The sequence below is a fragment of the Berghia stephanieae genome, chromosome 1 (assembly GCF_034508935.2).
Source record: "Berghia stephanieae isolate SIO BIC M18660-M18661 chromosome 1, UCSD_Bste_1.3, whole genome shotgun sequence".
Taxonomy (NCBI): domain Eukaryota; kingdom Metazoa; phylum Mollusca; class Gastropoda; order Nudibranchia; family Aeolidiidae; genus Berghia; species Berghia stephanieae.
This window is the reverse complement of record NC_088360.1, coordinates 60,324,104-60,347,764: the sequence shown is the minus strand read 5'-3', so window position 1 is coordinate 60,347,764 and position 23,661 is coordinate 60,324,104. Positions and strand designations below refer to the sequence as shown.

At 35.9% G+C, this 23,661-nt stretch overlaps 2 protein-coding genes across 9 annotated transcripts; one reads left to right on the top strand and one right to left on the bottom strand.

Annotated features, from left to right (window-relative positions):
- The first annotated feature begins 30 nt into the window (after positions 1-30).
- Positions 31-22,719, top strand: LOC144978669 (tetratricopeptide repeat protein 33-like). 8 transcript variants are annotated; one of them, XM_078925086.1, is made up of 8 exons: positions 104-180; positions 1,278-1,358; positions 2,625-2,703; positions 3,259-3,305; positions 12,760-13,101; positions 15,122-15,203; positions 21,648-21,779; positions 22,168-22,719. In XM_078925086.1, the coding sequence occupies exons 5-8, from the start codon at positions 12,863-12,865 to the stop codon at positions 22,363-22,365; spliced, it is 651 nt and encodes a 216-aa protein (XP_078781212.1). In that variant the 5' UTR covers positions 104-180; positions 1,278-1,358; positions 2,625-2,703; positions 3,259-3,305; positions 12,760-12,862; the 3' UTR covers positions 22,366-22,719. The 8 variants fall into 8 exon arrangements, with proteins under 8 accessions (XP_078781202.1, XP_078781173.1, XP_078781220.1 ...); XM_078925038.1 differs by having other exon boundaries at positions 105-180; positions 12,781-13,101; XM_078925029.1 differs by lacking the exon at positions 1,278-1,358 and having other exon boundaries at positions 84-180; positions 12,781-13,101.
- LOC144974545 (uncharacterized) lies at positions 5,402-11,597 on the bottom strand. The gene is made up of 4 exons (XM_078917555.1): positions 11,455-11,597; positions 6,792-8,101; positions 6,504-6,566; positions 5,402-6,129 (listed from the first exon to the last, which is right to left on the bottom strand). The coding sequence occupies exons 1-4, from the start codon at positions 11,595-11,597 to the stop codon at positions 5,402-5,404; spliced, it is 2,244 nt and encodes a 747-aa protein (XP_078773681.1).
- Positions 22,720-23,661: the final 942 nt, after the last annotated feature.

The window sequence follows — 23,661 nt, the reverse complement described above, 5'->3', positions numbered from 1 at the left end:
ATCCTCCTCTAGCATCATTACTGTTTTGCTACACAACGATGATTTCCGGTGCTCTAGGGGCGTTAACTCTTTCGGTCTTTTCACCTTTCTGAATTTTCGAATTTTACCTGGATTGGTAAAAAAAATAATGTCGACATCATTATTCGAATTTTCTTGGTTTTGTTTACCATCTCATAAAAAGTATATGCACGTTGATATAAAGCCTAATGTTACCACTAATTATTAAAACAATCAAGCAGTTCACAGGCCCTGTTGGGATGGATTTTCCTCATGGAATTTCTTGGCACTGTGTCACTAAACTGTTGTCTTAAGGATTTCCCCTTTTATTTATGTTTTGTTTGTTTGGGTTGTTTTCTTGTTGTTTTTTTTTTTTCTTTTGTCTGTGTCTTTTCTTTTTCTTTTCTTTTTTTTTAAATTTGTTTTTTGTTTTTTACTCTATCTAGATGAAACCTTACCCAGAGACAGAGGTCAGGTTTTTTAGTTCCTTTTTTGTTTTTGTTTTTGTTTTTGTTTTAATTAATACCTAGACGTCTATCTACTTCATTTTAATTTCCATATAATATATGTCCATTAAAACAATGTTAAACCTGCATATATGTATACGTCGGTCCGTCCTCATCAAATATGAACCGATTAGCCCTAGCCTGGTGTCGCGATTTGCCGGGGAGGGGGAGATTTCAGTTGTTCAACAAGTTGGGGAGGCCTTCCGAAAGCTCCTACATCCCCAGTATTCTTTTTTATATATATATATATATAATGTTCTAGTTTGGGGGGGGGGAACTTTTAAAAAAATAATGTTCTAGTAGGGGGTTTGGGAGGGGGGAGACTTAAAAAAAAAGGTTTGCCCCGTCCCAGAACCCCTACTAGAACATTATTTTAAAAAAAAGAATACTGGGGATGTAGGAGCTTTCGGAAGGCCTCCCACAAATTGAGATATAATGCATTCTCTATATGTATAGCTATGAAACAAAGTGATTAAGGAGTGTTGAGGTCAAAAAGTTGGTCTACCAATAACAGAAAGATTCATTCTTCTTAATGCCTCGTCTTCCATTTTGTGCATAAGTGTGATAACAACATATGTCAAATATTGCGGTGATAGTTATGCACAGAAGACAATTCAGAAAGGCTGTTATTATTTGACCGTATGCTGCGATTATTTTCTTCATTATTTGACCATACACTGCAATAATTTTCCCCATAGTTCGACCCACGCTGCGATAATTTTTTCCATTGTTTGACCGTATGCTGCAATAATTTTTCTCACTATTCTTCTGTAGGCAGTGATCACATTATTGGGGTGCATAATTTGTGCCCTCCATTTGGAATGCGATAGATCAATCGACAGCACTATTTTCTTCGTACGTTTGCTGAATATCTTTTTTATTCTCCTACTTTTTAAAAGATCATTGTAATATCTTAACATTTAATCTGGTCTCAACAAAACTTTGATTATATTAAACTAACATTATTTTGTGTGTTTGCATGTGTGAATGTTTGTGCGTGTGCATGTGTTTATTTGTTGCAATTTTCAAAATGAAAATCCATTACTTCATCATCAAGAAAATTTTTTGTTTAGGGTCTATCTTCATATATTTCTCCATAAGGCCACATGGAAACAAGCTTCCTTCAACTTAACTTAGAGCTTTTTATAGAGCTCAATATCCACTAAATGTGCTCAAAGCGCTTTATAAAGGGTCCCTGATCAACAACAACACATAACATATAGAACGAGATATTACGCCTATTAGGCGATTTTACAATTTTTTCCGATAATGATAACGCTGTTAACGGCCAGGTACTCATTTTACACCTGAGTATGGTGAGTAAAGAGTTTTCTCTAAAGACTCAACTATGCGCCAATCGAGGCTTGAACCCAGGATCTTCCGATCATGAAGCGAGTGTCATACCACAAGACCACGTTGCCGCCTTTTCATACCGTAGTCATGTGTCGGGCGTATTTTTGGACTGACACTCTTGCAATGTGAATAAAGAATTTTCTCCAAGGACTCAAATATGCGCCAGTCGAGGCTTGAACCCAGGATCTTCCGACCCTGAAGCGAGTGTCATACCATAGACCACATAGCCGCCTTTTCATACAGTAGTCACATATCGGCATATTTTTTTACTGACACTCTTGCACAATAATATATGCCACAAGGAAATTATTGAGAAAGCTGTTTCATGAATAAAATAATAGACAATTATACAAACTATAACAATCTATCAGATTACAAAGTTTATGATGCCGCCAGAAACTTTGTAACAAAAAACAAAAATAAAATAAAATAAAAATAAATAATAATAATTATTAATAATGATGATAATAATAATAATAATAATAATACATGGCATTTATATCACGCATTTTTATCACTGTGTGATGCTCAATGCACGTTAAAAATAAGAATACAAAAGTTACTTAGATAAAATGTATACCACAATGATATCAAAAGCAGCAGTGTATGTAATATCGTATCAATAATAATAATACATGACATTTATAACGCATATTTTCATCACTGGGTGATGATCAATAACATGAAAATGTAACGGTAAAAAGGTAGTGCTTTAACAATGATTTGACTTCTATAAATAGATTTTGCTTCTCTTATCCTTCTGGACAGGTCATTCCACACAAGGGGCCCAGTGTGAGTAAAGGACCGAGTGCCGGCGTAAAATTTATAATTATAATTATTTCTAAGAGTAAGCTTCGTTTTGTCAGTAGAGGATCGTAAATTCCTATTTGGTACATATATTTCTAACATGCTTTTAATGTAGTCAGATGCTTCATCATTTAGGCTTTTAAAACAATACAGAGCAATCTTAAAAATGATTCCTTCTTTCTTAAAAGACAGTATTAATGGAGTTTTTAAATTACTAGAAATAAAACAGATGTGTAAATAAAATAATTGGTAGTATTATCGAAAAGAATGTAGTAAAATTGAAACACACACACATAAAACAACTCTCTCTCTCTTCTCTCTCTCTCTCTCTCTCTCTCTCTCTCTCTCTCTCTCTCTCTCTCTCTCTCTCTCTCTCTCTCTCTCTCTCTTCTCTCTCTTCTCTTTCCCTCTTCTCTCTCTCCTCTCTCTCTTTCTCTCTCTCTCTCTCTCTCTCTTTCCTCTCTCTCTCTCTCTCTCTCTCTCTCTCTCTCTCTCTCTCTCTCTCTCTCTCTCTCTCTCTCTCTCTCTCAGATCATAAACAACAGAACAGACACACAATAAAGATTTTTTTCTTTATTTTGTACCTCCTCTTTAGGTCTTTTCAGTTAACTCATCGTTCAACTATCACCTTTGACAAAAACAGTAAGTTTTCTTTTGTTTTTCTTTTTATTAATTTTTTATTTTTTAGCCCCACATAAAATTTAAAAAACCCAGCTTATTGACAGCTTCAAGAGAAGAAAACAAACGTCCCTTCTCATAGCCATATCCCTTCTTCATTGTCATTTTGTGTCTCTCACTCCTATCCTCTCTCTATCTCATACGCTTTCTCTGTGTTCTCAAAATAGTAATGGTACAGTCCAGCATTCTCGCAGCGTGCGGTCGAATAATCACTTCTATTTGGAAAACCAGACAAATTTATAAGTTTTAAGGTGACAATAATTACACAAGTAGTATACAAATTATTTCACTTTTGACTAAGCTTTACCATTTGCCTGCTTGAAAACAAACTGTTGATTACTGTATAGAAAAATAAAGGGAGTAAAAATGACTCTTATAAAAGATACAACACAGAGTGAACAAGGTTTCGGCCTTTGGCCTTCTTCAGGTAAACAAGAAAAGGAAATTTATTATAAATATATTTACATTATGGTTAATTATGGTTAAAAAATTAAAGGTAAAAATGTGTGCTTGTGTGTGTGTGTGTGTGTGTGTGCGCATGCGTGCAAGGGAAGGAGAGAGAGAGAGACGAAATAAAACACATATCATACACACGAATACATTGAGTATTAGGCAAGTTTTGTAGTTTAGTCCACTCCACTTTTGGTTAATCGCAACATTTCCCAAGGAACAGAATTAAATCTATACAACAGTCACTGGTTAATTGCAACAAACTTTGGTTAATCGCAACAAATTTTCGACCTCAAATAGAGGAAAATTCAAGAATTTCATCCTAGGTGAAATCATGACAGGTTAAGGAATCGAGAGTGGACAGGGTTTTATGTTACAGTTGTGTGTCACCACCCTATTAGAGACAAAAGAGGGCAGCAATAAGGGTTTGTGCAATCATCTGTGAATATTAGAAAGGAGGCGAGGGGGCTGGGTATAGTCTACACAATAGGTAGAAGATTATTCTTGTAAGGAGAGACTGACCGATGATATCCTTTCTTTGGGTTTGACAACCGTGCATTGTGACCAACGGGTTTGGTGAGAGCTTATTGTCTATCATCATGGCTAATCTCTTTGACTCTTACAACTGGTGAGAACAAAAGAGTGAAATTAAATCCAATCTGAATAAGATGTAGGCTTTCCTCAAAGCTGATTTTGCTTGTCAAAATCTATAAAGGGCTGCCATATGGTTTTTATTTCATCAAATTGCTCAGTTGGTAGATGACTACAAACGATGTTCACATCAATTGGTTAGAGTTTACCATATTTGTGTAAAATGTTGCAATAGTGGACATGAAACTCAACTTCGGTTTATTACAACTTTGGTTAATCGCAACATTCACAACAGCTGATCCCAGGGTGTTGCGATTATCCGGAGTGAACTGTAATACCAAAATCTAGAGGTGCCTCAATGATTTTAAAAAAATGTATAGAAAAATAAAGAGAGTAAAAGTGACTCTTATAAAAGACACAACACAATGTGAACAACGTTTCGACCTTTGGCCTTCTTCAGGTAAACAAGATAAGGAAATATGTTTATTGTGGTTAAAACATTATAGGTAAAAATATAATTGTATGTGTGTTTTTGTGTGTGTGTGTGCAAGGGAAGGAGAGAGATGAAATAAAACACATATCATACTGAAGTGATTTGAGTGATAAGGTACATCAAGTACAACAACAAGCCATTTTGGCGGTTTTCTAAAAACTCTTTATTTCCTGTTTATGTAAGGGACATAACTCAGATAATGATGATACCCATTAGTTGTCATGGATATTAATGATTATTTCCCTTTAAACTATTACATCCCTCCTCCCTTAGTTTCTTTTATTCCCTTTTAGTAATCAAAACCATTAAAAGCAAATGTCTTTTAAAGAGACTAACTTATAACAATCCATAGCCACTAATATAATGTGACCTTGTTCAGTTGTGGTAATAGTATTAGATAAAGAATGAAATACAAAAGAAACAGTGCATAAAATACAACATGAAATTAAAGTTACTATCTAATACTAGTTGTACATATGATTATGGCCATAGCAATCATGATTAATCAAGCATGATATTCATTTTACTAAATATCTAATTTCTCTGGCGCCTTAATCTTACGTGCTGATCTTCTAAGTGGTTGTTGAATTGGTGACTTCATAATCGTACTCTGACTACCAGTCTCAGTCCTCAATTCAAGTGATGGTGAGTAACCAGTTGCAGCGCCAGCTTCTGTTTCTAAGTTTCTTGGAATTGGAACCATTGTTTCTGGTTCATTGAGTTCAATTATAACAGGAACCTGAGGTCCTGGACTAGCCTGAACAGGTGGTGTAACTAGACCAGACCTGTGGTTGGTTTCTGCGCATGTTACCCTTATCTGATCTGCATGCCTACGGATGACTAACCCATCACAAGTTTTTACTTTGTATGATACTGGCCCAGTGCTTTGCACAATCTCTCCAGGTATCCATTTCTCACCTCTCCCAAAGTTCTTCACATACACCCTGTCATTTATCTCAAACTCTATGTCAATGGCAGTTTTGATTATGACCCACCTTTGAATTCTGGGCGATGCCTGTTCTGGTATTGATTTATGTACTCCCAGCAGCCCCAATAAGGGTTTGTGGTCAGTAAAGATAGTGAAATGTCTGCCAAAAAGAAATTTGTGAAACTTTTTGACTCCAAAAATAATGCCTGCCCCTTCTCTGTCTAATTGGGAATATGATTTTTCAGCCCGATTCAGTGATCGACTAGCGTACGCAATTGGGCGCTCGCCGCTCTCATCATAGTGAGATAACACTACACCTAGCCCGTCTGGTAAAGCATCACAAGTTAATACTTATTCTTTCTTTGGGCTGTAGTGAATCAACAAGGTATCAGACGACAAAGCCTCTTTTGCGGCTCTAAATGCTTTCTCTTGATCTTTTCCCCCAATGCCAAGTCATGTTTTTCTGTAAGAGTTTATACAGTGGGGCCAACGTACTGGATAGGTTGTCACAGAATTTTGCATAGTAATTTACCATGCCCAAAAAGGCTTTCAATTGTTGACAGTTTTCTGGTTTTGGAGCTTCTTTTATAGCTCTGGTTTTTTTCTTGCTGTGGTCTGATACCTTCATTGCTCAATCTATAGCCCAAAAAATATATTTCTGGCAACATAAACTGACACTTGTTTCTGTTTATTTTCATACCTTTTTCACCGACCATTTTCAAGACCTTTTCAAGGGTTTGAAGATGCTCAGTATTATCTTTTCCTGTAATATACAAATTGTCAAAGTATACACAAACATTTGGCACATCCTGAAAAATGCTATCCATCACAGCCTGGAAAATTCCTGGGCTTGATGAAATACCAAAACATAGCCTTTCATACTGATAAAGACCCTTGTGTGTGTTTATAGTTGTGTACTTTTAAAAATCGGAATGGAGTGCCAACTGTGTGTATGCATGTGACAGGTCAAGTTCAGTGAATTTGTCACCGTTTGCTAACTTGAGTGAAATATCTTCAATGTTTGGAATAGGATATCTATTCAACTCAATCTCCTTGTTAACTGTAATTTTGTAGTCACCACACAGTCTAACTGAACCATCCTTCTTTAGCACAGGGACTATTGGAGTAGCCCAATCTGAATGTTCTACTTTCCGAATAATGTCACTCTGTTTTAATCTATCGAGCTCATGTTCAATCTTTTCTCTCATTGCGTAGGGTGGCACTCTAGCTTTACAATACCTTGGATTTGTATTTTTCATGCTGATTGTCACTGTTCTATCATTCAACAGTCCACAAGTTCCGAAAACTGAATCGTTGCTCTTCAACACTTGTTCCAAATTCAAAGTTTCGTTCTTCAGTTGGTTTATTTCTCCTCTAGAAGTTGTGAAAATGCTCTTCCAGTCTAGCTTTATGGCGTTCAGCCAGTTCCTTCCCAGCAAAGGTGGTCCTTTGCCCTTCACAACTATGATGGGGAGCTTCATGAACTGATCTTGGTAACACACGTCTACCACACACTCTCCAACCACCGGAACACAATCACCTGTGTACGTTTTCAGATTGTTGTTACACTTTTGTAGTGTAGCACTACTTATCGCTGCTCTGCGAAACTCCTTTTCACTGATAATGGTGAGGGCAGCTCCTGTGTCGAATTTGATTACCTTGTCGTTCAGTGAGATTGGAACGTTGATGGGAGTTTGCGGTGAATCTGACACGGTGAACATGTTGAAGTCCGGGCTTGTGTCAGGTTGGCCTTCATCGTTGTGAAACTGATCAATTTCTACGTAATTTTGATTCGGTCGCCGGTGTGAAGCATGTGTCGTGCTTTTAGACAAGCAGGCTTTTGCTATGTGGCCTTGCTTGTTACATTTGTAACAGGTTGCTGTTTTGAATTTGCACTGTTGCGGTGCATGTGGACCGGTGCAACGATGACATTTTGTTGACCTGGTTTTAGAAATTGTCGGAGTCGTAGATGCCTGTCTTGCGTTGAACCCTCTACCTTTGGTGAACGGTTTATCAGTCACGGCGTTGACTGAAGCTGATAACGGTGCCATAAATCGGGCAGCATCTGTCGACTGTTTCATAGAAGTAGCAACTCGGATCGCTTTATCCAATGTGAGGTTTCGTTCCAGTAGCAGTTTTCTCTGAATTTCTGGATAGTTAATTCCCGTGACAAATTTCTCACACCGTCGGTCATTCAACGTCTCTCCAAATTCACAGAATTCGCTGAGGTGTCGTAATTCTGCTACAAACTGTGCAATCGTCTCGCTAGAATGTCTGGTTCTCGCATCAAATTTCGCTCTACAAAGAAATTTTGGTGGGGCTGGAGCATGATGATTTCTAAGTAGCTGACATAGCTCATCGAATGACTTGGTTCCTGGTTTTTCTGGAGCACACAAGTCCTTTAGTAGTCTAAATTGTTGTGGACACTGTTAGCAATATTGCTCTCTTCTTTGTGTTTTCTTCCACCCCGTTCGCTTCTAGATAAAAATCTAGCCTGTCTAGAAAGTCATTGATATTTTCATCTGACTGGATGAATTCTTTAATTTGGCCGTATAGTGCCATCTTTTTAGCTAACTATTTTAATAGCTTAGCTCTTAATGCTCTACTTAGCTGTTTGCTTGTTAATTTCAGTCAGATGATCCCGTTTCTCGTCGCCAATGAAGTAAATTGAGTGATAAGGTACATCAAGTACAACAACAAGCCATTTTGGCGGTTTTCTAAAAACTCTTTATTTCCTGTTTATGTAAGGGACGTAACTCAGATAATTATGATACCCATTAGTTGTCATGGATATTAATGATTATTTCCCTTTAATCTATTACACATACAGACGAATACATTGAGTAGTAGTAGTAGGCAAGTTATGTAGTAATACCAAAATCTAGAGGTGCCTAAATGAGTCAATAAATTGTACTGGGTGGGGATCCTGACCTCCCATGGTGGGCAGGGGGGTACATACTGTGTCTTCTATCCCCTTATATCTGTTTTCCAACATGCTTTCTGTCTTTGTCTTGGAATGAGATTACTTGTTTTTTTCCTGGCCCTGGTCGGAGTCCTGACTGGGAGGGAAACAGTCAAATGCATAGTTATTGTTTTGGGAGATGATATTTTTTTTCCTTGTAAATCATCTCTCTGTTATGTATTAATTATATTTGTTATTTTAAATGTATAAGGTAAGCATTTGAGTGTATTCCTCTTTGTTGGATTTTGTGCTTGTGTCCAGATGAGACTTATAGGTGATCTCAAACTAAGTACATTGGTGATATGCTCTTGGAATCTACACCTGATCTGTATTTGTTACCAGTTCCCCTTTGTCTTACTTTCTCTTGGGTGCTTTTATTGTAATTCTAGAACTTTTTACTATCCCATTTTCTTCCTTTTTACTGGCGCTGATATAACCTAAATGTGTTGGAAGCGCCATAAAACTCTTAAAAAACAAAAAACAAAAACAATAAATTGTATAGAAAAATAAAGGGAGTAGATATGATTCTTATAAAATATACAATGGTAATGTTAAAATAGGTACATTGGTAGATTACTTGTGGATTACTTTGTTCCGTATATGAAACAGGCCCTTATAAATGATCCAATGGTAATGTCGAAATGGGCGCATTGGTAGATTACTTTGTTCCGTGTATGAACCAGGCCCTTATAAAAGATACAATGGTAATGTCGAAATGGGTGCATTGGTAGATTACTTTGTTCCGTATATGAACCAGGCCCTTATAAAAGATACAATGGTAATGTCGAAATGGACGCATTGTAGCAATGACTATGAAAATTTTTGTTTTCTATTTTTGTAGGAAATACTACTCTTAAATCAAAGCCCTATCTCCACTGAGTAAAAATCTTTTTGAAATTTGGAAATCGATTAATATATAACAAAGTTATGCAGTTTCAAATGTGTCATTTATTTGGATGACTCACAAAGAGAAAAAAATACGGAAAATATGGGACGCTTTTTCTGCGTTTTATTCAGGTTTGTGGCTGTATCTCGCTTAATACGTGGAATAAGATATTAAAACTTGGCAATTTTATGGCAAAATTATCAGAAAATATGATGAAGACATCAGAAAAGTTCTAACTTGTATAGTTTTAGAGCGGTATGGATAGGGTCAACTATAATTTTGTTTTAAAATATACATAATATTGATCATTTGGAACTTTTCCGAAGTGTAATTTTGTGTCTACAACCCATAAAAATAACACGAAAAATTCCTGCTAAATTATTAGCAATCAGTCCCGTGAGACCATGGCTTATGTTGTTTATTCTAGTATTAATTTGAGAGAGAGAGAGAGAGAGAGAGAGAGAGAGAGAGTGTGTGTTAATCTACTATCCCTATGACATAACAATGAAACAATGCCTTAATTTTTAAAAAGCGCGCGAGGATTTGTGTCGTCAGCCACCGCGAACAAGGTTGCCAGATGGCCACGTGTGTGACCAAATATATAATTTTGCTTCTTTTATTAAATTTTATTCATCTATTTTTGTCTCAGTGACATTATCCTAGTCTATTCAATTTTCTGTTTGTTAAAATTTATTTTATTTTAAGTGGGACAGTCTTAATAGTGAAAGCCATATGATTTTCTATTTAGCCACTTTTGAAGTCGAATTTGGTCAGGTTAAAGTCTGGCCATCTGGCAGCCCTGCCTCACTCCCGTCATTTTCGTGTCGCGCGATGGTGGAGCAAAATGGCCGTCTCCATATTTTCACTCATTGAAATGCAAATTGGGTTGATGTTTTGTGAGAATACGGGAAAAGTACTTATCATAATCCAATTAAATTTGAAATATAAATAGAAGAAATGTACATATATAACTTTATGAGCGACAAAATCGCTCCTCTTTGTAGTTTTAGAAAGATTGTACTCCAAAGAGTAAAAATCTATTTTTAACGGTCTTCTGGTAATCGCACGAGTTTTGTCGCTTGACATAATCTAAAATGACCACTTTTCTAACTGTGTGCCAACTTTCAGTCATATTCATCGATAAACAGTTTCGTAATTAATTTTTTTAAATAGCATGTACGGAACGGCTTCGTCCCATATTTTGTCGCAAATTTGGGCACTTCGTGAGCGAAAAAGAGGCCCAAAGATTTGTGCGGGATAGTCATTGCTACGCATTAGTAGATAACTTTGTTCCGTATATGAACCAGGCCCTTATAAAAGATACAATGGTAATGTCGAAATGGGTGCATTGGTAGATTACTTTGTTCCGTATATGAACCAGGCCCTTATAAAAGATACAATGGTAATGTCGAAATGGACGCATTGGTAGATTACTTTGTTCCGTATATGAACCAGGCCCTTATAAAAGATACAATGGTAATGTCGAAATGGGTGCATTGGTAGATTACTTTGTTCCGTATATGAACCAGGCCCTTATAAAAGATACAATGGTAATGTCGAAATGGACGCATTGGTAGATTACTTTGTTCTGTATATGAACCAGGCCCTTATAAAAGATACAATGGTAATGTCGAAATGGGTGCATTGGTAGATTACTTTGTTCCGTATATGAACCAGGCCCTTATAAAAGATACAATGGTAATGTCGAAATGGACGCATTGGTAGATTACTTTGTTCTGTATATGAACCAGGCCCTTATAAAAGATACAATGGTAATGTCGAATGGGTGCATTGGTAGATTACTTTGTTCCGTATATGAACCAGGCCCTTATAAAAGATACAATGGTAATGTCGAAATGGGCGCATTGGTAGATTACTCGTAGATTACTCTGTTCCATATATGAACCAAGCCCTCTTTCTTTTTCTTTGGTGCTCCAGATCCTCATTTATCTTTATTATCCTCTTTTTAATGCCGCTGAAATGACCTAAAAGTAATAGTGTCGCAAGCACTGTGAAAAATAAAACAAACAAACAAAAACAACAAAATAGATTGCTCGTGGAATATTCTGTTCCCTTTTACAACCAAAGCATCTTTCCCCCCCTATTATTCTCTTTTTACTGATGCTGGAAGACCCAAAAGTGTCAAGTGTCGTACAATCACCCAACATAAAACAACAACAATCAACAGCAAACTAATTTATTGAATTCTGATAAAAAGTTAGATTGTTGCTTTTTCTCCTCTCTCCTCTCGAATCCATCAACTTAAGATGAGAGATAGTGTGTGTGTGTGTGTGTGAGAGAGAGAGAGAGAGAGAGAGAGAGAGAGAGAGAGAGAGAGAGAGAGAGAGAGAGAGAGAGAGAGAGAGATTTGATTGATGCAATTGTTATGCGCCTAGAGCTTTATTGTATGGAGGATTGGGCGCAATATAAATAACTTTCATCATTATTATTATTATTATTATTATTATTATTATTATTATTAAGATATGGAGCCAGTTTCAGGCCTGCTGGGCTCAACATGTCACCTTCATTATTGAGTATTAGAAGGGTAAGATTCACAAAATGAAACCAGAGGCATATATAAATATATACCCATATATTCTATTTATATAATTAATTAGAACTGCGACCGTTTTCAACCAACAAACCACTTGTTACGACTGCAAAATACTGTTATTGACTTCTACCATCATTGGTAATACCTCCCTCTCATCAGTTTCTGTTATTTGAACAGCTGGAAAATGGTTATTGTACATCAGTTTCTTATTTGCTTCAAAAAAGTGTTGCTCTCCAGCTCATAACTATGACGACAAAAGTTGTTTGTTTATTGTGGTTTTTTTTTCGGTTTTTTTTAATTGGGAAGGGGGGGGGTGTGTCTTTGTTTTTTACATTATCACAATCCATTTCATCATACTTATTGTTTTCGCACTGTTACCTTTAGATTTTGTTGGGTTTTACTATTTGAATTGTTTTTGTTGGGTTTTTTTTAGAATTTTTAATTAATTTTTTTTTTTTTTGGGGGGGGGGGGGGGTAGAGGGAGAGAGGAGGGGTGTCTTTTTAAGAAATTGTGAAGTGGACACCTTTAAAACTTTTTAATTAAATAGTAGCTCATGGTTTTCCTTTTTCAGATCTCTGCTTGAGTTTGTGTTTGAAGTGAATTAATTCTAGCTAAATGCACAACTCGGAAATACAAGTATATTGAATTGGACAATGAATCAAGAAAAATGTCTCAAGACAACAAAGACAAGTTTTGGTTGGAAACGCAAGGCAAATGTCATCAGTAAAAAGATAGAACATTTTTCAGCGGAAACTGTCAACAATTATGAAAATAATGAGCCTATAGACTGGTTGTCACTTCTTCCCAAGAAACCTGCTCTATCTCTAGAAGATCCAATTGTCAAAAGTGCTCGTCTGAAAAATGAAGGCATTGTGTTGGCAGAGGCAGACAGGTAAGTTATATGTATAATATCTTTATTTTACATAAGTTCTATTTGTATTCAGCTACCAAAATGAGATCAGACTTTATCTTGCTCCTCTGGCAAAGTAAGTTATAATTTTGTTATAATTCCTTTTTAACGACTATACAATAGTTTGACATGATATATTTGAAATGACATTTTTTATTTTGAAGAATTACATTTTTAGTCTTTTTACATTTAAAGGGTTTAAGTTAATAGTCTTTTTAATGTCAGAATAAAACAATTGTGGGAGCTTGGATTCGTCTAAAAGTACAGAATTAAAAAAAAAATTAATATATTAAATATATATATATGATAATAATAATAGTACACTCCAGCACGGTTTGCTCAGACTCATTCAAATGTCCCAATTTTTTCCTTATTATTCTTTGTTTTCATTCCATTCCTTCTTTGAACTAAGTTCATTCAGCCAATGTAAAAAATACAGTTAAAATAAATTTAATAATCAAAGGATTTTTTAATGTGCCAGGTGGTTTCGACCACTGATAATTTACTGTGACATTGACAGTTACATATGTGTTTATCGTGTGTATATCTATCGACACTGCATGTGTGTCCATACACACTCACACTCACACATTCCATCGCCATTTCGCATAACCGACACCTCTCTAATTATTCTTATCACTTTGCCATTCATTCTAATTTCAATGCCACGTGCCATGATTTGTACATGGTTGGCTATGACGATAAATGATAGAGCGCAACCCATCCTTCTCCCCCTCTCTACACACACACACACACACACACACACACACACACACACACACACACATATCAATAAAGTAAATAAACAATAAAGTTCCTTTTTTTCAACCTCAAGCGAAAATTTGTCTTAGGGTCTTTTCCAAGGAAGACTGGAATAACCCAGATGTCAGCCACAGCACAGTGCCGCAAAGTGAGCCATGGAGAAGTGGCTTGCTGTAGGCCTCATAACGCAATGGATATTTGAACCAATTATTATTTTTCGGGTGCATTTCAAAATCCATACTAACTGCTGAGCCTCCCCATCAGGTCGTTCTGGCAAGGCGTGGTTTCCTCGTTATTGCATGATGTGTTCCGAGGAGTTCGAGAAAACCATGCTGGAGTGTAATAATATTAATAATAATAATAATAATAATGATGATGATAATAATAATAGTCATAATCATGATAATCTTGATAATCATGATGATGATGATGATAGTTGTAGTAGCAATAGTAGTAGTAGTGGAGTGACAAACAAAAAGATTGATATAACTTTATACAGTATACATACATTAGTGCACAGGCCCCAACGCTACCTCGATTGTGCCCTGTGCATGATGTTAGTTATCACTGGCACTCTCAAAAGAATAAATGAATGATTGATTGATGATTGTATGAATTGAATTTTATTTTTAAATCAATTGTTTTTAACGAAAGAACATTTGTTGTTGAAATTTTACAGAGTTATTTGCTTTGATTTGCATACAAAAAGGAAAATCATTAAACAACACAAGCTGAATTTACATTTTAGACGGACTACCTCTATGCCACTGAGTTGAAGGTGGAGAGTAAAAAACTTAAGTTACAACTCCAGTGCTAAAGGGCTGTAATTATTACTGTCATCTACACTCAAGTTCTTAAGTGAAAGCGATCTTCTTTTAAGTCCTAGTTATGTTTCTTATAAAAGTTTATATACAGATCAACATAGTTTGTGTGAAAACCATGTTCATTGCAATTGGAAGTTATGAGAAGAGTAAATTGAAGTAGGCATAAAGAAAAAACAGGTATCTTAATTTCTTATATGCAGGACAACCTAAAACTTAAGTAATTTTCTACATCATTTTGTATATCAGATTGACAGTCTAACAAAGGAAGGTAAAAACAATCATCCAAGGCCTACTTGGCCTAATCTAGAGCCTTTGACAAACTGGGCAGCCCCTGCCCTGACAATGGCATTCGTCAAGAATTTTACTTTTGATCTACATTGAGTGTGTTCAAAATGAGCTCACACATTTTTTTACAGATTTTGGGAAGCCATCAAGAAATGGGATGATGCTATTCAGTTGAATCCAAAGGATGAGAAAATTTTTGAAATGAAGTCACAGGTAATGTATTTTTTGGTTTTTATTCTTCATATCCTTTGTTTTTTTGTTTTTTATTTTTTATTTTTTTCGTTTTTAATTCAAATTTTTTAAATTTTAAAAACTGAAATAAACATATGAGACAGGTGACCATAAAAGGCCACATTTCCTTGTTTATGGGGGAAACTCTTGCGGTTTCCCCTCCTTCACTCTTTCTTATAGTAAATTATTTCAAGAATCCAATCTTATGTAGACTGACTAAATTCAAGCCACAGATTAAATGTGACCATTGACCTTAAATATTAGTCTTCACCAAACCAGTTTGTCAGAGAATTGTTACCAAGATACTTTCATCATCAATCCAATGTGGCAGCCATATTTTTCCGAGATTCTGAACTTTGCTTCGGAAGAAAAAAATATCTGAACTGAAAGAATGACACAGACATAAAGTGTCCTGTTGATGTTTTTACTGTCTTTAAAAAAATGTAAATTTTGCAGATCATTAAAAACAATTACTCCAACTGGGAATTGCGTGTGAGAAGTCCACTGAAACTGTAGCAGATTCACATTAGAGTAAAAAACACAAAAAGCAATTAGAAAGTATAATGGAGACAAGAGTCTATTCTGTTGGTATTGTGATTGACTGAAATACACACGAGCCCATTTTCCTCAAATTCCTCGGAACCTACAAAAAAAAGTTCGACTTGATGGGAAGGGGCATCGTGGTGAAGCAGTAGGTATAGCTTTGTACCCGATAGGTACAGAGTTCAGCTATCCACTGCACTATGTGCTTTAGCAAGTCTCCTCTCCGTAGCTCACTTTGCAGTGATGTGTTGTGCCTGACACTTGGGCCATTCCCGTCTTCCCTTGGAAGATCCTAAGTAAAATTTGCTCTGGGATAAAGGGAACTTTATTATTATTATCATTTACTTTATCGGTTTGTTGATGGAGATAACGTTATACAAGACATGTTACAATAGGTTGAGTTGGGGCGGGGGGGGGGGGGGGGGGGGGGGGGGGAGTGCATGCTGCTTTACAACTCTTATTTACCCTCAAAACCAACCATTAGCAAATCAAGGCACATAGCATTGAAATTGAAATCAATGCTGAAGTGATAAGAATAAGAATTATTTGAAACGGTGATGGGATGTGAGTGGTTCTGTGTTGTCTGCATGTGTATCATGCTGTATACACATACATGCAATGTTCTGTTGCTGCTGTCGATACGCATATACCATATACAATGTCACAGTAATTCATCATTGGTCGAAATCACCAGAGGCATATTTTTATTAAAACATTTAATTAATTTTTACAATTTTTTCTTACATTGGCTGGGTGAAATTAGTATGAGGAAACTATGTCAGAGTTGAAAATTATTTCGAGGAAGTGAAAGAATAATAACTAAAAATGTGGGATGTTAGAATGAGTTCAAGGAAACCATGTTCGAGTGTAAAATGAAAATAAAAACAGACGCATGAAACACATTGTCTATTTTGTATGTTGGTTTTTTGTGGGTTTTTTTGGGTTTAATTTGTGGGTGTGTTTGTGGGTGTTGTCTATCAAAACGGAAGCAAGTACAAACATTTTCTTTGATCACATGACTCAATTCATCGTGTGACAATTGTAATAGTAAGATGAAAGTTCTGGGTGGGGATCCTGACCTCCCATAGAGGGCAGGGAGGTACATACTGTGTCTTCTATCCCCTTATATCTGTTATCCAACATGCTTTCTGTCTTTGTCTCGGAATGAGATTACTTGGTTTTGTCCTGGCACTGACCGGAATCCTAGCTGGGAGGGAAACAGTCAAATCCATAGTTATTGTTTTGGGAGATTATATTTTTTTCCTTGTAAATCATCTCTCTGTTATGTATTATTATTTTTATTTTGAATGTATAATGTAAGCATTTGAGTGTGTTCCTCTTTGTTGGATTTTGTGCTTGTGTCTGGATGAGACTTGTAGGTGATTTCAAACTAAGTACATTGGTGGTATGCTCTTGGAATCTACATCTGATCCCTATTTGTTCTCAATTCCCCTTTGTCTTACTTCTTCTTGGGTGCTTTAATTGTAATTCTAGAACTTTTTACTATCCCATTTTCTTCCTTTTTACTGGCGCTGATATAACCTAAATGTGTTGCAAGCGCCGTAAAACCCTTAAAAACAAAAACAAAAACATAAGATGAAAGTTCAAGTAGAAAACAAAACTAAACAAATTCGAAAACAGGTGGGGTGTTAATTAAATCCCTTGGATTGGAAAAGTATGAAGACGAATTTCTATCCACAAAATAACTGATTTAACATATATCCTTGCCACATCCAGTTTTAGGCTGGACCTGACATAGTTGGGGACTAGAAAGCGCTCATAGTAACTATCTTTTTTATCACTTGTTTCGCTCAGTCTTAAGGCTAAAAAGTCTTTTTACTAGGCCAGTAAAGCACTAAATTTTGTAACTCGACATAAGAACGGGCCCTTGTTTCTGTAAATTACAGTGAAATCTCAGTTTCATTGTGACTCAGGTCCTTGTTCTGAAATGAGAGTATTTACTTTTTTTGTAGGCGTGCTAGTATTCTTTGATTTCTGTGAGATATTATTTTTCTTTGTTAATCATTTCTCCGTTGAGAGTTTTTGTTTAACAACTTAATTGCATCCTTTTTGACAGGAATCTTGTGCTTGAGTCTGGATGGATCTTTTGAAGACTCAGATTTGCTCTCTTCTAGTGCCCTTTTTCTTACTTTTTATTTGGTATTTCTGAATATTTATATACTGAATATTTCCATACTGTCCTATAATATGTTCTTAACACTGATATGACTTATAAGTCTCAAAAGTGCCAATGAACTCATAAAGCAAACAAACATCAGTTCTGTGTTGTTATTGTTGAAGTTTTATTAAAATAAACCATTACGCTATGTATTTCATATTGATTATATTGAGATGAAAAGAGGATAAATCATAGAACTGTCCACGGTTTCTCTAATGTTGAGATATTTTTATTCAAAATCTGGGCTATATTAGCATGATTTGCCAACATGATTTTATGTGGCATACAAAAAAAAACCCTATTAAATTTGAACCACATACCATAAAATACATATGAGACCCAAATATTCTGCACCCCTATGTCAAAAGCATTGACCAAATTTTAAAAATGAATGAACGATATATACAGAATGAACAAAGAGGGCATCACTTGGCTCTTTGTTATTATTTCAGACTGCCTAAGATGATATCAGTTTTCACGTAATTGTCTTAAATATTATAAATGTTAAAGGTTTGTATGCTGGTTATGATTGTATTACAGGCAGAACTTGTGAGCATTGTAGGTAAGCACATTCCAGCTAATCAATACAGTGTCAAAACAACAGATTTTTAAAAATTGCTTTTAAACTAACAGGTGAACAATAATGTATCATGTAAAGTCCGCTAATTTTCACATTACCACCATGCCATCATCACAATCCCTTCCACAACTACCACCACTACTACAGAAACTATCACATCATGATCACTAACACTTCACAACCACATCATCACTGTCATCATTATATATAATCAGTGCCACCTCTAGTGCAAGCACCACTATCACGTCATCTTCCTGGTGAGATCTTTTGACTTGCATAGGTCAGAGTTGCTTTCTGTCTTTGTCTTGGCACGGTATAGTTGTGGTTTTTGGGAGATGATATGTTTGTTCTCGTAAATCATCTCTCTTTTGTGTGATGTTAAATTTGTTGTTCTAAATTTTGTATTTCTCTCACATGGATGCTGTGCCTAATCTTGGTGAGACTTTTAGGTGACCTCAAACTAAGTACATTGATAGTTTGATCTTGGAGTCCGTTTGTGATCCCTATTTGAACCAGTCTCACCTTTTCTATGGTGCTTTTGATCTTACTTAAATCTATATTTTTTTACAACCCCATTTCTACCTTTTAAGTGGCGCTGAAATGGCCTACAAGTAAAAGTGAAGCAAGCGCCTTAAAAACTCAAATAGCTCAAAACTCTCTCTCTCTCTCTCTCTCTCTCTCTCTCTCTCTCTCTCTCTCTCTCTCTCTCTCTCTCTCTCTCTCTCTTACTCGTTCAATCTCTCTCTTTCATACAAACACACACGCACACACTATCACTAAAGTTCACTCAGTTCCTTAGCCTCGTTAATTTTTCACTTTCATCTTTCTGTACTCACCACTACATTCACTTTGAACATACACACACACACACTCTCTCTCTCTCTCTCTCTCTATCTATCTATCTATCTATCTCTCGCACACACACACACACACACACACACACACACACACGCACGCACAAATCAGTAAAATTAAAATGTTAATTTCTTGGCAATTGCCAATATGAAACATGCGTTTACTACTTAATATTTACGATTAACAAATAAAACACATACATACACACACACACATGTAACAAAGTTCACTCAGTAATTTAACCTCGACTAGTTTTTCACTTTAATCTTTCTGTACCTATCACTATATTCACTTTGAGCAGTCTCTCCCTCTCTCTCTCTCTCTTTCTTTCTTTCTCTCTCTCACTCACTCACACATACACAAACACACATGCACGCACAAAACACACACTATCTGTACCTCTGTCACTGTCAGACAAACCTAAATCTATAAAGTGGATCATATCCTTTTCACATCAGCCATCAATCTCTCTTTTCACCCACTAGTACACACCTTATCACCACCACCACCACCACCATCATCATCATCACTGCCACTACTACTACTACTACAACCGCCACCGCCGCTACACCGTCATTTCATGAAGCACAACCACTACTACATCCACCTCCACCACATCATCACCATCACCATCATTACCACCACCACTACTACATCATCACAACTTTATCACCATTAATAAAACAATCACCACCACATCCTTACCATCACTATGACAACATCCTCCAACACATCAATATCACTACCACCTCTGCTACTACTACCACCACCTTATCATCACCATCACCATTAAAAAAATTACTTCAAATATCATCACCACCACCACCACTGTTGCAACCACCACAACCACATACATCATCAGTATCATTACTACCACCAGTACACCAGCCACCATCATATCATCATTATACGTCATTATGAAATTGGTTTTGGAACTTTACTTGATTTGAAACAAGGGGTTTTGGGATGATTATAGATCTCAATAGATTATATTTTGTGTGCAGAAATTCCTGTTTTAGCATTGGCATTATTCGGAATTGTTTCTGAAATTTACGTGAGCAAAATTTTAAGTTGGCGTCTCTGGTCAACTTCAAACAATGGGAGGTGGGCATTAGTGAGTCTGTGAATAAAGGAGATGTGGTTACTACCACTACTACTACTACAACCATCACCATATCATCATCCCTACCACAACTACTACAACCACCACCACTACCATTACTACAACCACCGTGTTTTAATTACACTTTCAGTTTTTGAAATTCCTCCGAGTTGTGTCAGAAATTGCTGCGAGACACACTTTGGATTGCATCACAATTAATTTTAATGAAATTTAAATTTATAGGTTATTTTCGCATGGATGGTTCTTTATCTCAGCTTTGAAAAATTTCCTCCTTTTTAGTGATCAGTCATTCTCACCCCTGATTTAAAAAAATGGTCAATTCTAACATTTTGAGTTATGTATTGCTCCACTGTTTTTTTTAAAGATGAATTAGTTAAATGATCTGTTAGACGTATCTGAATGCATTCTTAAGCGTTTTCAGATTGACCAAAACAGTGCAACTCATTAGTTTGTCTGATGAGGAAAAATGACTGATACATGTATGCTCAACTGCATAATATGACTGCATCTTGAGAAAAATATCTACTTCAAAGCCTAGTTTGGTTTACCTATACATTGAAGATTGAAAGACATGGCCTGCACCTTATGTTCTTATCATGTTTCTATTAAATTAATAATAGAAATAATGAGATATTTTCTCCTTTTGGACCATCTGGGCGGAGCACTCGGTCTACTACAGAGCATTTTAGAGGAGAAATCTGGTGTGCTTAGCTAGGCATTAAGGTGTGTCTATTGAGCGTGGATTGATGACAATGATTGGAAACCTTTAGCTCCATGTGTCCATGGGTAATAACCTCACTTTACTTTTGTGAGAAAGAGCATCTGGTCATAGACAAAAACGGATAATATAAGAGTATAAGTTCATGAAAAAGGATGCTGAACTGATGACTTGTATGAATTGAAATTTGATTTAGATTACATATAGCTTGCTTGGAAAATGAAGCATTGAGCATATTGGAAGGGAGCAAGGGAAAATGTTCACATTTATTTTAATTTTATTTATTTATTTTTGAAATATTTCAAACAATCTTCCCTCTAAAGCAAGGTTAACATAATATCATTATTATTTAAAGCACATTTTCATGATGTATGAATGTCCAATTTGAATGCGAATATTTTTAAAATATTTAACTTCACGATTCACAGGCTTTAACATCCGTTGGTGAAATTGAACCAGCAATAGAAACAGCTAAAATAACGGTTAGTCTTGCTCCTACCTGGTGGGTAGGACATCAAACACTGGGCAGGGCCTTGGCAAACAAGGGAGAAATCAGGATGGTAAGATTTAAGACGAATGGTTTAATCAGGCTCAAATAGTTTTGGGACTAGTATGTGCACACAAAGACTTGTTTGTTTTGGGGTTTGTTTTTTTTTTTTGCTTAACCTTGGGTTTTTTCATCTTTCATTTTTAAAGGATTGGTTAAGGATTCTGAAAATCTCTCAATTGCTAGTACTAGTATCATGTTATTTGTGGAAAAAAGGGAATTAAAACTAGATTACATAAAGACAGGAGTCACAAAAATAATAAAGGTAATGGTATATCCACAACTAAGTTTTATATTATAAAACAAACATTGAAATTTTTGAATCTGATAATTTTTCTTACATTGTGAAAAAACTTTTCAAAGGCTAATGGTTATAAGTTATTTCTATTTATCCGTATCAGGCACTAAAAAGCTTTTCCCGTGCTATCCACTTGAACCCCTTGGACAAGGAATTGTGGGAAGAAGACTTGCTGTGGGCCAAATCACTTGTTGACAAACTTTTGAATAGAGATATGGGAGACCTAGAGCCAATGCTGGAGCATGATTGTAGCAGTATATCCGAAAGCAATTCAGATGATTCGGATGAAAGCTTCACATGATGACGGAATGCAAACAGTACGAATACATGTGACTCATTGTTCATGTTTGGAACTGGATACTCTGTATTATATCAAATCTCAGTGAATCCTAGACTGGGAAATATAATCACCAACTCTCGACAAAGCAGATGTTGCTTGTTCCTTAATTTTCACTGAATATAATGAGCATCGGAGTAATCGCCTGCTTGCCTATGGTATATCTGATCCATAGTTTTGTTGACATTTCAGAAGCAAAGGGATAGTAACTACTTGTGGTGATTATTTTTTGGCAGATTGTACTGTTAAATTTCATTTTCGTTTCTCTCACATGTATTTTTGAATAAATAAAACTACTCATGAACAGTAAAAAAAAAAGAATATTTAGTTTAAAGTCAGGGCTTTGGTATAAAGTACGAGTTACACTGACTTGATAACTTTATGCCAAATAAACATTTCTAATTTGTTAGTGTCCCGTCTTACCAAAATGATAATGTAAATTTGTCTATTTTATATGGATATGTTGCAATGGTATAATTTTTAAAAGAAAATTGTATGTCAACTGCTGGATTAATTATATCCTGTTTTCTAATCTATTTCATTTTGTTCTTTTAAGACTTTGGCTCTGTTTTTAATGATAAAATAAAACTAATTTTAAAAAAATTCCCTTTATTCATTCCATAGGGGAAATTTGTCTTTAGGGTCTATTCCATGGGAAGACTGGAATAACCCAGGTGTCAGCCGCAGTGCAGCGCCGCAAAGTGGCCAGGGCGAGGTGACTTGCTCAAGGACACACAACGCAGTGGCTGGTGATCGAACTCGGTAGCTTTCAGGTTTGAAGCAAAGACCATACCGCTGAGCCACGCTGCTCCCTAAACTTCATTAAGCAATACACAATTTTATTTGCGTTCTACAGCTACATTTAGACTAAGATGTATGTCTTCATCATTTTCAAAGTCATAGGCATTCATAGTTAAGGACGGATATATCAACATTTTAAGGACAGAGCTACCTACATAAAATTGCTAGGAATCGTAGGTCCACTGATAGAAAGCCAATCCACGAATTTGAGAGCCTCTATAAGTCCTCGTGAGAGGCTTTCTGCTACTTTAATAGGACTGAGGCGCGATTCAAAGCCCAAAAACCCATAGTGTAGGACCAATTTACTTTGGTTGGGATGAAGGTTTGGAGCCGATAGATTCAATTTTTTGTTTGTTTTTTGTTTTTTCACAAAAATGTGTACTTTTGACGATCTGCACTTATCTTATAGTTTTTTTAAAGCCAGTGTCAATGGCAACAGGACACTTTTGCCTCTGTCAT

Excerpts from the sequence above, each read along its gene's own strand:
- LOC144974545 (XM_078917555.1), bottom strand. The coding sequence starts at position 11,597 with ATGAGGATCTGGAGCACCAAAGAAAAAGAAAGAGGGCTTGGTTCATAT. Across the intron at positions 8,102-11,454 it reads TGGTTCATATACGGAACAAA|AGCGAAATTTGATGCGAGAA; the intron begins GTAATCTACCAA and ends ATTTCTTTGTAG. Across the intron at positions 6,130-6,503 it reads GAAAATGGTCGGTGAAAAAG|ACGGGCTAGGTGTAGTGTTA; the intron begins GTATGAAAATAA and ends ATGCTTTACCAG.
- LOC144978669 (XM_078925076.1), top strand. The coding sequence starts at position 12,863 with ATGAATCAAGAAAAATGTCTCAAGACAACAAAGACAAGTTTTGGTTGG. Across the intron at positions 13,102-15,121 it reads GTGTTGGCAGAGGCAGACAG|ATTTTGGGAAGCCATCAAGA; the intron begins GTAAGTTATATG and ends ATTTTTTTACAG. Across the intron at positions 21,780-22,167 it reads ACAAGGGAGAAATCAGGATG|GCACTAAAAAGCTTTTCCCG; the intron begins GTAAGATTTAAG and ends TATCCGTATCAG.